The 14181-nt window shown below is 46.9% G+C and overlaps 1 protein-coding gene across 1 annotated transcript; it reads left to right on the top strand.

Moving 5' to 3' along the window:
• Positions 1–10548: 10548 nt before the first annotated feature.
• On the top strand, positions 10549–13689 carry LOC123130254 (uncharacterized). The gene is made up of 2 exons (XM_044550194.1): positions 10549–11732; positions 13349–13689. The coding sequence occupies exons 1-2, from the start codon at positions 10586–10588 to the stop codon at positions 13390–13392; spliced, it is 1191 nt and encodes a 396-aa protein (XP_044406129.1). The 5' UTR covers positions 10549–10585; the 3' UTR covers positions 13393–13689.
• Positions 13690–14181: the final 492 nt, after the last annotated feature.

The raw sequence follows: 14181 nt of genomic DNA, 5'->3' as shown, positions 1-14181 counted from the left end.
CTGGAGGGGGTGTTCTTCGGCGCTATCGGGAGTAGTATTATCTCCCATGCCAGAATCACCGTTTTTGCTTTGGCGGGATTTAGAGCGGCGCCGCTGACGCCGGCGCTTGGGCTGTTTCTTAGAGGTATCATCCCCCGCTGTTCCATCGCCATCTCCATCCTTTGGAGTGTCCACCATATATATGTCATATGACGAGGTGGCCTTCCAGCGCCCTACAGGTGCTGGTTCTTGTTCGTCTCCTGCATTGTCGTCCATGCCGTCGATGTCTTTGGAGTCGAAGTCAAGCATGTCGGTTAAGTCGTCGATAGTGGCTACGAAGTGGGTGGTGGGTGGGTTTTGAATATCTTCATCATCCGTATCCCAACCTTGCTGACCGTAGTCCGGCCAGGGCTCTCTTGATAAAGAGAGAGACTTTAGAGAATTCAGGATGTCGCCGAAGGGCGAGTGCTAAAAGATGTTCGCGGCGGTGAACTCCATTATCGGCGCCCAATCGGATTCGATCGGCAGGGGCGTGGGGGGCTCGGAGTTCGGAGAGGAATCTGACTCCTCGGAGTCACGGGCCATGCGGAGTGCGGGGCTGGAGTTTGGCTCGATCGCCTCTGAGATCGCAGCCCCTGAGGCAGCGTCCAACCGTTGATCCTCGATCGGCGCAGTAGGCTCCAAATCAATGGTCGGAACCAATGCGTGTGCGGCCTCCAAGGCGCTGTTCGGCGGCAGAGCTATATCATGCCCATCGAGACAGTGCGGCGCGCTTGGCTGTTGCTTGAATCCGTCGAAGATCAAGTCCCCGCGGATGTCAGCCGTGTAGTTTAGGCTTCCAAACATGACCTGATGGCCAGGGGCGTAGCTTTCGATCTGCTCAAGGTGGCCAAGCGAATTGGCCCGCACTGCGAAGCCGCTGAAGACGAAGATCTGTCCGGGGAGAAAAGTCTCGCCCTGGACCGCATCGTTGTTGATGATCGAAGGAGCCATCGGGCCTAAAAGCGACGACACAGAGGAACTCTCAATGAAATCACCAATGTCGGTGTCAAAACCGGCAGATCTCGGGTAGGGGGTCCCGAACTGTGCGTCTAGGCCGGATGGTAACAGGAGGCAAGGAACACGATGTTTTACCCAGGTTCGGGCCCTCTTGATGGAGGTAAAACCCTACGTCCTGCTTGATTAATATTGATGATATGGATAGTACAAGAGTAGATCTACCACGAGATCAAGGAGGCTAAACCCTAGAAGCTAGCCTATGGTATGATTGTTGTATGATGAAGTTGTACTACGGACTAAAACCCTCCGGTTTATATAGACACCGGAGAGGGTTAGGGTTACACAAAGTCGGTTACAATGGTAGGAGATCTTGAATATCCGCATCGCCAAGCTTGCCTTCCACGCTAAGGAAAGTCCCATCCGGACACGGGACGAAGTCTTCAATCTTGTATCTTCATAGTCCTGGAGTCCGGCTGAAGGTATAGTCCGGCTACCCGAACACCCCCTAATCCAGGACTCCCTCAGTGAGCCTTCTCATGTAGCTTTCCTTCGATACAGGCACTGCAAGCACGATCTTTAGCAAAACTAACATTCGTTAGTCCACGTACATGGTCCCCCTTGAGGAGACTTTGCAAAGATCTCATATTGACATGGGCTAAACGGCGATGCCAAAGCCATCCCACATCAACTTTAGCCATTAGGCATGTCGCGGTCTTAATGGGTCGCTCCGAAAAGTTAATCACATATAGACCATTCTCGACATGCCCAACAAAAGCTACTTTAAGAGTCTTGCTCCACAAGAGGGCCATGGTATCGATATCAAAGAAAGTGGCAAAGCCCATGATAGCAAGTTGACGAACGAAAAGTAAATTGTATGCAAGGGACTCAACAAGCATGACCTTCTCGATCGTGAGATCATGAGAGATGACCACCTTGCCAAGTCCCAATACCTTAGAAGATGAGGCGTCACCCCACTCGACATTGGTGGGCATAGATGGAACCTTGTGCACGTCCACCACCAAGTCCTTGCTTCCGGTCATATGATTTGTAGCTCCGCTATTGAGCAACCATGATCCCCCACCGGAAGCAAACACCTTGTTGGTGGCTTTAGCCATGAGGCACTTGGCGGTGATGCTCTCATTGGGTGAGTCGAAGAGGGACACCCGTGACGTTGTTGCAATGGCGACGGAGGCCATGGCAACCGACTCATCATCTTCATCATCCTCATCATCCTCATTGTACTCTTCTTGCACAACCAAAGCCTTGGGAGGAGTCTTCTTGGTGAAGTTGTTCTTGTTGGGGAACGACTTGGCCTTGTCCTTTCGGATGAGTTTGCCGCCATTGTCTTCCCTCTTCTCATACGGGCATTCCGCAATGAAATGACTCACGTTGCCGCAATTTTAGCAAGTCCTTACACGTTGCTTGCCTCTTGTGCCACTCGAGTTGTTTTTTGCTAAAATTGGGCCTCAAGTTTTTCTTGCTCCAAAATTGCCTTGAAGCAAGTGCCATGTGTTCATGATATGCATACTTCGTATCTTCGGGGTTGCTCTCCTATTCTTCCTCTTCTTCTTCTTCCACGGTGAGCTTGGCCTTCAATGCAAGGTTAGGCTTCTTTGCCCGTTGAGAACGGAGCACCGCATTGTCGGCGATCTTGTCCAAAATGTTCATGGCCACAAACTCATCCAACACTTCGCTTGAGGTCAAAGTGCGGAAGTCCGGTCTTTGACGAATGACGGAGGACATGGCCTTGTGGTAGGGCATCATTGCCTTGAGGAATTTGCGCTTGATCCAATTGTCATCCGTGTCCTTGCTCCCGTGATCTCGTAGTGAGACCGCGAGTTTGGTTACTCTCTGATAAAGCTCACGAGGTTCTTCATCTTCCTTCATTGCAAACTCATCGGCCTCATCTTGTACCACTTCATAGTTGGAGCGTTGAATGCTTGTGCTTCCCCGGTAGAGAGACACAACACAATGCCATGCATCTTTGGCCAAGGCGAAAGGACGAAGATGAGGTAGGTCTTCGGGTGGAATTGCATCTTGAATGATGAAGAGAGCATTCTCATTGAATTGATTGTCCGCGGCTTCTCGAGGAATGAAGTTGCTTGGATCATGTGGATAGAAACCTTCTTCAATGATTCTCCAAAGGTTAGTGTTCACATGATTTAAATGACGTTTAAAGCGGTAAACCTAAGAATCAAAATCCTCATTTATCACAATCTTAGGGGGAGGACCGGCATGATTCAAATGAGTGGAAGGAACCGGTCCACCATAAACAAGTGGTGGTTCCACATGGGCAAAGATGACGGTGCCATTCTTGCCACTAGAAGAAGGAGCCTTTTCACTACTAGCTCCCCCCTTGTCGGGGATAGCATCCGACACCTTGTTGGCGGGATCACCCACTTTCAACGGTGTGGTGGATAGTTTAAGCCCCTCAAGAAATTTAGTAAACATGCTTTCAACTTCGGTCATCATGGAGGTTTTCAATGTCTCCAAGGCCACATTGAACTCCTCACGAGAGACTGAAGTTCCCCCATCGCCCGTAGACGAGATAGGATTCACACCGGAGTGTTCCTCCGGACCGTCTACGGTATCAACCATACTCTTTGGACGGTAAAGCCCTTAATAAAGAGACAAGGCTCTGATACCAATTGAAAGGATCGATATGGTTCACTAGAGGAGGGGTGAATAGGCAACTAACAATTTTTAGCTTTTCTTTAGCAATTTAAACTTTGCATCAAAGTATTGTCTAGATATGCAACTAGATGAGCAACCTATATGATGCAACACGAATAGGAACACAAGCAAGCAAGATATATGAAACAAATAAGCTACACAAGTAAAGGCACGAGATAACCAAGAGTGGAGACGGTGGAGACGAGGATGTGTTGCCGAAGTTCCTTCCCTTTGAGAGGAAGTACGTCTTCGTTGGAGCGGTGTGGAGGCACAATGCTCCCCAAGAAGCCACTAGGGCCACCGTAATCTCCTCACGCCCTCACACAATGAGAGATGCCGTGATTCCACTCTTGGTGCCCTTGGAGGCGGCGACCGAACCTTTACAAACGAGGTTGGGGCAATCTCCACAACTCAATTGGAGGCTCCCAACGACACCACAAAGCTTCACCACAATGGACTATGGCTTCGCGGTGACCTCAACCATCTAGGATGCTCAAACACCCAAGAGTAACAAGATCCACAAGGGATTAGTAGGGGGAATCAAATATCTCTTGGTGGAAGTGTAGATCGGGGCCTTCTCAACCACCCTCGAGCAAATCAACAAGTTTGGTTGGCTAGGGAGTGAGATCGGGTGAAAATGGAGCTTGGAGAAATAATGGAGCTTTAATGGTGGAAGAGGTGAGTCAACGGGGAAGAAGGAGACCCCTTATATAGTGTGTGGAAAAGATCCAACCGTTACCCACCAACCAGCCTGCGGCCAGCGGTACTACCGCGCCTGGCCAGCGCTACTACCTCAAGGCCGCGCGGTACTAGTGCTTGCAATCAAGCGGTACTACCGCACGGCTGTGCGGTACTACTGTACCGACCCACGGTACTGCCGCGACCCCAGCATAGAAACACGCAAAGAAGCTGGGGGCGGTACTTCCGCACACGCGGTACTACCGCGCCCCCCATGCGGTACTACCGCAAGGCAAAAGTCCCAGCCAGGGGGAAGGGGAACTTCTGTGCCTACTTCCGCAAATAAACAGAAGTAGCAAAAACCCGACACAGTAGTACTGCCGAGGGGCGGTACTACTGCCTGACCGCATAGCGCGGTACTACCGCACGGCAAAAGCGGTACTACCGCGGCAGGTGCGGATGTAAAAAATTACATCCGCTCCTACTACTGCAAAGGGGCGGCACTAGCCTGGTGGGCAGCGGTAGTGCGGCTCCAGGGGAGTGGTACTACCGTGGGCACCAACGGTACTACCGCGCCACCGCGCGGTACTACTGTGGATGCCTACGGTACTACCGTTGATCCAGGAGCAGTACTACCGCAACCACAACAGCAGCCAGCCACAGGAGGCAGGAAAATGGAGGAAGCTCCAAGGAAGGAGGAGGGGATAAAAGGAGACGTGTACGTGATGATTCCACCCAAACCTTTCCAACACGGACCCCCTCTTAATAGTACGGCTTTCCTACGACTCAAATCCACCAAAAAGAAACGTAGAAAAGACGCCGTCTTCGTCAGTCTTCGAGGGGCACCCAATCGTCTTGTGCCTAGCAGAGAAGTGTCTGGAATACTCATGGCACACGATTAGTCCGCAAATGCGTTGTCATCAATCACCAAAACACTTAGGGATAAATATGTCCTTACAAAGGAGGAGACGTCTTCCTAACCGTACGTGTGTTGAACGCGGAGGTGCCGTCCGTTCGGCACTAGGTCATCGGTGATTTGAATCACGTCGAGTACGACTCCATCAACCCCGTTCTCTTGAACGCTTCCGCGCGCGATCTACAAGGGTATGTAGATGCACTCCTCTCTCCCTCGTTGCTAGATGACTCCATAGATTGATCTTGGTGATGCGTAGAAAATTTTAAATTCTGCTACGTTCCCCAACACTTATAGCATTGCTAGTTGTAGGTGAAGATGAAGTTTGTTCCATGTTGGAACATGGTTATGTTGGGATATCACAATATCTCTTATTTTAATTAATGCATCTATATACTTGGTAAAGGGTGGAAGGCTCGGCCTTATGCCTGGTGTTTTGTTCCACTCTTGTCGCCCTAGTTTCCGTCATACCGGTGTTATGTTCCTTGATTTTGTGTTCCTTATGCGGTTGGGTGTTATGGGAACCCCTTGACAGTTCACTTTGAATAAAACTCCTCCAGCAAGGCCCAACCTTGGTTTTAACATTTGCCACCTAAGCCTTTTTCCCTTGGGTTCTGCAGACTCAAGGGTCATCTTTATTTTAAACCCCCGGGCCAGTGCTCCTCCGAGTGTTGGTCCAAACTGGGCGATGTCCGGTGCCCCGTGGGCAACCATGGTCTATGCCAACCCGACGTCTTGCCCATCTGGTGTGCCCTAAGAATGAGATCCGTGCGACTCCTATCGAGATTTGTCGGCACATCGGGCGGCTTTGCTGGTCTTGTTTTACCATTGTCGAAATGTCTTGTAACTAGGATTCCGAGACTGATCGGGTCTTCCCGGGAGATGGAATATCCTTCGTTGACCATGAGAGCTTGTGATGGGCTAAGTTGGGACACCCCTGCATGGTTTTGAACTTTCGAAAGTCGTGCCTGCGGTTATGGGCAGATGGGAATTTGTTAATATCCGGTTGTAGAGAACTTGACACTTAACTTAATTAAAATGCATCAACCGCGTGTGTAGCCATGATGGTCTCTTCTCGGCGGAGTCTGGGAAGTGAACACGGTTCTTGTTTTATGCTTGAACGTAAGTAGCTTAGGATCACTTCTTGATCACTTCTAGTTTCTCGACCGTGCGTTGCTTCTCTTCTCGCTCTCTTTTGCGAAGTTAGCCACCATATATGCTAGTGCTTGCTGCAGCTCCACCTCACTACCCTTTCCTACCCATAAGCTTAAATAGTATTGATCTCGTGGGTGTGAGATTGTTGAGTCCTCGTGGCTCACAGATACTTCCAAACAGTTGCAGGTGCCGATGATACCAGTGCAGGTGAGGCAACCAAGCTCAAGGGGGGGCTCGAAGAAGATCTTGTTTGTTGTGTTGTTTCGTTTCCTGTTCATCAGTAGTGGAGCCCAGTTGGGACGATCGAGGATCTAGCAATTGGGGTTGTCTTCTTTTATTTTGGTCCCGTAGTCGGACCTTGATTGTATTCTGGATGATGTATGTTTAACTTGTATTTGTGTGAAGTGGTGATTCTAAGCCAACTCTTTATCCCTTTCTTATTCAGTACATGGGATTGTGTGAAGATTACCCCTCTTGCGAAAACCCTACCATGCGGCTATGCCTCTAAGTCGTGCCCCGACACGTGGGAGATATAGCCGCATTGTGGTGTTACAACATGCTTAACATTCGGTGACGATTTGTATTATGAGTTATGTGATTTGATGACCGAAGTTTGTTTGGAGTCCCGGATGAGATCGGGGACATGACGAGGAGTCTCGAAATGGTCGGGATGTAAAGATCGATATATTGGAAGCCTATGTTTGGACATTGGAATGGTTCCGGATGAGTTCGGGCATTTTCCGGAGTACCGGGAGGTTACTGGAACCCCCCGGGGAGTATATGGGCCTTATTGGGTCTTAGTGGAAAAGAGGAGAGGGAAGGAAAAGGAGGGAGGCGTGCCCCCCTAGCCCAATCCGAATTGGGAGGGGCCCCCCCCTTTCCTTTCTCCTCTTCCCCCCTTCCTTCTCTCCTACTCCTACTACATGGAAGGGGGGAATCCTACTCCCGGTGGGAGTAGGACTCCCCTAGGGCACGCCATAGAGAGGGCCGACCCCTCCCCTCTTCCACTCCTTTATATACAAGGAGGGCAGCACCCCATAGACACACAAGTTGATCATTGATCTCTTAGCCGTGTGCGGTGCCCCCCTCCACCATAATCCACCTCGGTAATATCGTAGCGGTGCTTAGGCGAAGCCCTATTCTAGTAGCAACATCATCACCATCATCACGTCGTCGTGTTGATGAAGCTCTCCCTCGAAGCTCTACTGGATCGTGAGTTCGCGGGACGTCACCGAGCCGAACGTGTGCAGATCGCGGAGGTGTCGTACCTTCGGTGCTAGATCGCTCGATCGTGAAGACGTACGACTACATCAACCGCGTTGTCATAACGCTTCCGCTTACGGTCTACGAGGGTACGTAGACAATACTCTCCCCTCTCGTTGCTATGCATCACCATGATCTTGCGTGTGCGTAGGCAAATTTTTGAAATTACTGCGTTCCCCAACAGGGTGTACACATGTATGTCCCAGCACACACACAAGGTCTTGCTGTGGTGGGACGGGAGAAAGGAATGAGAGATAGGAGCCAGCTGTGGATCTCGACTTGACGTCGATGGCCTAAAACCCTACCTGGAATCGCCTGCCCAATCGTCTCTAAGGAAACCTAAGTGATTTTTTTAGAGAAAAGGGGGGTTTGAGCTCCCCGGCCCCATTTTATAGATGAGACCAGGAAAGTAACACCAAATACTGGCATGCCTCACATGTCCATCGACGAACTAGGTGAAAGAAAGAAAGAAAATCGCTAATCAGCAGATTAGCTCTAAAAAACAGATGGTCTAAAACAGATTCATCATATTACAAACTTGTGCCCAAATTTGTAACAGCCAGATCTCTCTCCTCTTCTTAAACTGAAGTTTTTGCACCCTCTTTTCCATGCATTTTCTCCCAGCTTCGCGTAGCGTGCTAGGCAAGCCCCAGTGGCACCGTCTCCTTCACCATATCCACCGTAGGCACACTCTTGAGCTTCTTCCATGGTTTTACTGGCGATCCACCCAGCTCCAGAGGAGTGACCGGGCTGAGCAGCGTCGTTTTGCAGCTGCTCTTTTGAGGGCTTCTTGGTGGAGAGATTTGGTAACTTGGATCCTCTGGTTTTGGAGCGCCATTGATCTTCAATCGAGAGAGAAGGAGGGAGTGATTGAAGTCACCTTCAGTGCTCTTCTCCCTATCAGTTACCCTGCCAGAATTTGGAAGGGAGCTTCTAGGATGTAGGAGATTTTCTGAATGACGTCTCCATCTTTGCCAAGGCAGGTCTTTCGAACAAGATCAGCCGTCTTATGGCATGTCCTAGCATTCTCCTTCATGTCTGTTTCACATCAGTCCATATAGCATTGTTAAAGACATGTGAATTTCTGGAAATTGTGTGACTAATGGTGTTGTTCCTTTCCTTTTATTCTAGTCTAGACTAAAAAAGGCCATCAGGTCTAGTATTATTAAATAAAATTAAAACAACCGTTACATGACAAAAAAAGAGGTAATAACACTAGTGGTGCCTAAACTTGCCATCGATGTTCACTTTGGTGCCTAAAGTTGAAAAATACACCGAACTGGTTCTATAACTTGACAGTATGATTCAAATACGGTTCAATCATGTCTAGATATGTATGTATTGCTAACTAGACATGCCAACGTGGCGCGAGGCCCACTTGCAATGCCGGACAGACTGCCATGAAGAGTGTGTGTCTCAGTGACCATCTGGTCCCACCTGTCAGCGCACAACCTGCAAAGCTGAGATTTGAACCGGCGACATGTGCGCCGCGGCGCACAGGACATGCACCAACCAATTCCCCCATGTAATTTTGTTGTCTTTTACGCACTGTAACTTTTTATATATCTGATACAGCCGTGGAGTTAAATGTGCTGCAGTTATTGCACCCATTTTCCACATGTTAGTTTTTCTTATTTTAAAAATTACAGAATATTCAGGTAGTATATGAAGGGTCCATGCTTTTAGGAAATGTATTTCTAGTTGTAAAAAGTGTTCACTTGTTTTAAAAAAGTATATGTGTTTGTGAAAAGGTATATTTTCGAATAAAAATAAGTATTAATATATGTGTGAAAAAATAAACAATGGCCTAGTGTTCCCCCGGGACTTTATACATTCTTATATTTAAATTAGAAAATTTTAAACTATACATACATTTATCTAGTTAAAAGAACATTTTAATTCCCTGACTTTATAATAATACGTAAATATTTTTAATTAAATCAACATCTTTTACAATAAAAAATATGCATATTATTTCTAAGACAAGTAGATACTAGCTTTATTTTATTACCATTACAATAATTTGCATAAGTTTTAGAATTAATAAAAACGAAAAAGAAACCCGCATGTCGAAGGGTCACGTACAAAAGGAAAAATAATTAATATTTTAAAAAAGGACCACGTGATATGTTTTCAAAATATGAAATTTTGAAAATTAGATTAACATTTCGAAAATGTATAAATTTTAAAAATTGCAAAATTATTTTATTTTATGTTTGAATCCTTACAAATATTACGAAACCATTTTATTAATTATTTTGTGTTATTTCAAGTTTGTGGATGTTTAAATTTTCATTAACATTTTTGAGGGGTCATTAACTATTTATTTAATATTGTGACTATAGTTTGAATAATTTTCTAAAAAACGAAAAATAACTAGCATGTGAAAAATTGGCCACATTGATTGTAGTCTAATTAGCTAGATAAAGGTTAGCGATGCGTAATAGTGAATTAACTTTCCCTGGTGATGTGGTTTGCGCAGGTCCTTAGCAACGCACAGGTCGCCGAGTCAAATCTCAGCCATGCTTCATTTTTATTTATTTCGTTTGTGCACTGACAGGTGAGACCTGATGGTCGTTTAGACGCACTTTTTCCATATCGGCCTGTCTCGGCATTGCAGTGGGTCTCGCGTCACGCTGGCATGTCTAGTCAACAATACATACGTATCTGGATGTGATTTGAACCGTATTTGAACCATATCAGTAAGTTAGAGAACCAGTTTGATGTATTTTTTAAGTTTAGAACATCGCTGACAAGTTTAGGCATCACTGGTATTATTACCTAAAAAAACTGGCGAGCCAGGCAGCCCAATCAGGTCATGGACCGGTCGAACGACCCAACCAAGTAGGCCCGACCCCTCACCCTCGCTCCTCGCTACTTCCCATTTCGTCCGAACCCCACCCAAACCCCACGAGCTAGCGCACCATGGCGTCGTCGCCGCCGCCGCCGCAGCAGCAGGTCAACCTCGTTGACGACGTCGTCGCAGAGATCCTCCTCCGCCTCCCGCCGGACGAGCCCGAGCACCTCTTCCGCGCCGCCCTCGTCTGCAAGCCCTGGCTCCGCGTCATCTGCGACCCTGCCTTCCGCCGCCGGTACCGCGCGTTCCACGGCGCCCCTCCGCTGCTCGGCCTCCTCCACAGGACCCAAGTCTGCGACGGAGACCCCGCCGCGCGCTTCGCCTCCACCACGTCGATGCCCGACTTCCCCCACCCAGGCTCCGACGGCCGCCGCACGCGCCCTCTCGACTGCCGCCACGGCCGCGTCCTCATCCACATGCTGCAGGACCCAGAAGTGGATTTGCTCGTCTGGGACCCCGTCAACGGCGACCGCCACGTGGTGCCCGAGCCGGACATCGACTGGATGATCTACACCGCTGCGGTCTTCTGCGCCGCCGCCGGCTGCGACCATCTCAACTGCCACGGCGGCCCCTTCCGCGTGGTCTTCCTGGCCACTGATGACCACGAGGAAGTCGTCAAGGCGAGTGTGTACTCATCTGTGACAGGTGCGTGGAGTGCGCCGGTATCTCTCGACGATAGCTGTGAATGCTATGCCCGGCACAAGCGGGATGCAACTGCAAAAAGAAGGTACTACATACCCTATGTCCAGCCTAGGCGAGTAGCCGCAATTGGAGATGCAGTCTACTTCACACTTTCGCGGTCTAGTGCCATTGCCAAGTATGACTGCGGCAAGAATCGCTTGTCTGTGATTGACCCACCACCACCAGATGCAGAAGCGTACAATGGTTTCATTGCCCTCATGGTCATGGAGGACAATTCACTGGGGCTCGCTGGTGTTCAGGATTTCAGTCTGCATCTCTGGTCAAGGAAGGTGAAGGGAGCTGCAAAATGGGTACAGTGCATGGTCATTGACCTGGAGAAAATCATGCCCATGGCCAAACCCCTCAAAGGCAATGGAGCAAGTGTGGTTGGTTTCGCAGAGGGTCTGTGTGTCATCTTCGTCAGAACAGAGGGTGGCTTATTCAGGATCGAGCTCAAGTCCGGACTGGTGAAGAAGGTTGATGAACCTGCGGTCTACTTTTCCGTCTTACCCTACATGAGCTTCTACACTCCTGGTATGGTACTGTTGTCCTTCATTTTACAGCTTCCATAAATTTGTGAACAATTAGTCAATCAGTTATATTGCAATTGCAAGTAATATTTGTTAGTTTGTATACCCGTATAGATCTTGCCAGAGGCGAATTTGTGTATGCTAGATAAAACTGAACATATGACATTTGAAAACAGAGCATGATTTTTGTTATGAGATTTTATCTGTTAAGGACCAGGATGATATGCATTGGTTGAATTGCTAAATATGCATACAGCCTTGTCAATCTAGTATTTGCCTGTTACCTTACTTGGAAAAAAATCTGTTATTTCTGGCATAGCTAAAAGCTCACATCTCAAGCTCAAGCTCTGTAAACCCCACTAGCACATAGCTCACCAAAGTAAAATGCTGAGTAAGCGTTGGTTATGAGTTTTCTGCATGGTATCTTCTCAGATCATGGCATTGTTACTGTTAGCAAAGATCACATGATTTCTTAGTCTGCCTTAGTAGTTTACACACAGATGGTGCAGGTCAATAGGATCAATTTCATTCTGATCATAATATTGAGAAGTTGGGTTTTGTTTAGCATATCAGTCATATTTCTGTCACTTCTTGGCAAATGCTCTGCTGAGCTACTTGGAACTAGAATAGTGTGTAGTCTATCTGTCTCCATTTCCTTTTCATGAAATTTTTATATCAGGTTCGGTGTTGGTCTGATCTTCATCCCGGGATGTCAAGTAGCAGTGTCACTGTCAGACCTTTTGGACAAACAAATGGAAATACAAAATCCAAGTCACAATTTGATTTCGCAGTAATATGTTCATCATTTCAAATAGGTTGAAAACATCATGTAACAGGTTGAAGTCAGATGTTTTACAATTTCACTAAGAACTTGAAAATTTTGTGTCAAGGTTATGCTGTCATTAAGCAAAAAGGCACCTATGTGGTCATTTGTGAGTTATGGATTCAAGTCTTATTATCCTTGTGCTATTACATGGACCGGTCCATGGGAAGCTGGGGCAATTGCATCATTTCTACTTTTCTCTAGAGCCATTATTGCTTCTCTTTTGAAAAATTGAATGCTGCGCATAGTTGTATCAAAGAAGGAATAAAATGTCCATACAAGGAAAGCTAAAAAGAGAAAGGTAGATTATGGGAATGGAAAGGAAATACCGAAATAGGGAAAACATTATTCTAAGCCTCTCGTTACATTCCATACCGACAGAAAGAAACTAATGACTACAAACTCGTGCTGGACATTGCTAAATATTAAAACAAACTTGTGCTTGTCCGTTGTCCTTGCATTCTCTTTACCGCGTTTATGTGTTTGTTTGTTCTGTTTGTCAACAATGTCATACTGTAATTAACAGTTGTTATCTTGACATATAGATGTAGCCAGTCCATTTGCGTGTAGCTACTAGTGCAAACTGAGAATACTTGGCATCGGAAACTTACTCAATTCGAATATACAATATGCATGCGGAGCTGTAGATATTGTATTATTATGTTGTTACTTTGTCTCAGATTTTTCTTAGAATCATTCTACTGTATTATTTTCTGTCACATGGTGTGTATATCAAATCAATCTGTAAATGCTAAGTTGGATGTTGGTTTTGATCTGTGTGAATGGTATCTTTGCAGACCGTGGTAGATTGTTATCGCTGGCAAGGCTCACTGATGCCTGACGCGCCACTCAAGGGCAAGACCTGGCGAATTGGACGTCCGTCACTGACCTTACTTCTGCTGCTTATGGCTTCTTGAAGTCTTGATGAAGCGCTACTGCTGTCAAATCCTTTTATTTTTACGTTGAGTTGTATTCTCTGGTGACTGGTAGACCCAAAATTCATCCGAATCAGAACTACCTAACGGCTACCTGCCTGCATCCGAGGTCAACCTGTGGATGTTTTCATCTGAGTTCGTGCTGATCCTATATAGACTCAGAGATTGTATTTCAGTCTAATATGCCAGGCATATTTCATATTCGGTGGCTGTTTGGTTGATGCTTCACTGAGCTAGGCTATTATGTGGAGTCTCTTGTCAACTACTTTGCCACTTTGCCCTTCGCTTTCTTTCCAGTTCTTGCTTTGCAATTTCGTTGAATTGATGGGAATCCCAAGATATCCAAGAGGCAAAGTGGCAGAAGAACAGGACAAGATTTGCTCATATTTCTCAAAATTGATTTTAAAACCGGACAAAGAAAAACTCTAATATCAGCAAATAGGTGGTGTTAACTATAAACTTTTGCAAAAACATACTCCCTTGGGTTGTAAATGCGCCTGGATGAGGTTTAATTTAGGCATTGACAGGGCCTTTCACCCTCACCTTTGTAAGTACATCCTGGCAAAAGCTTATGAAATGTGATGTGGCAATCTCCAGTCCAAGTAAAGGCCAGCTCTTTGGAAGTTATTTGATTGAGGGGAAATCAAGAAAAAGATCAATTCAATTATAATATATTCACAGGGTGTTTGGCAATA

This window comes from Triticum aestivum, chromosome 6A, assembly GCF_018294505.1.
Source record: "Triticum aestivum cultivar Chinese Spring chromosome 6A, IWGSC CS RefSeq v2.1, whole genome shotgun sequence".
NCBI lineage: Eukaryota > Viridiplantae > Streptophyta > Magnoliopsida > Poales > Poaceae > Triticum > Triticum aestivum.
The sequence above is the reverse complement of the archived record's forward strand: the minus strand, read 5'-3'. Positions and strand labels throughout refer to the sequence as shown.

Coding starts and splice junctions, on each gene's coding strand:
- LOC123130254 (XM_044550194.1), top strand. CDS start 10,586: ATGGCGTCGTCGCCGCCGCCGCCGCAGCAGCAGGTCAACCTCGTTGAC. Junction 11,733..13,348: donor CATGAGCTTCTACACTCCTG/GTATGGTACTGT, acceptor GTATCTTTGCAG/ACCGTGGTAGATTGTTATCG.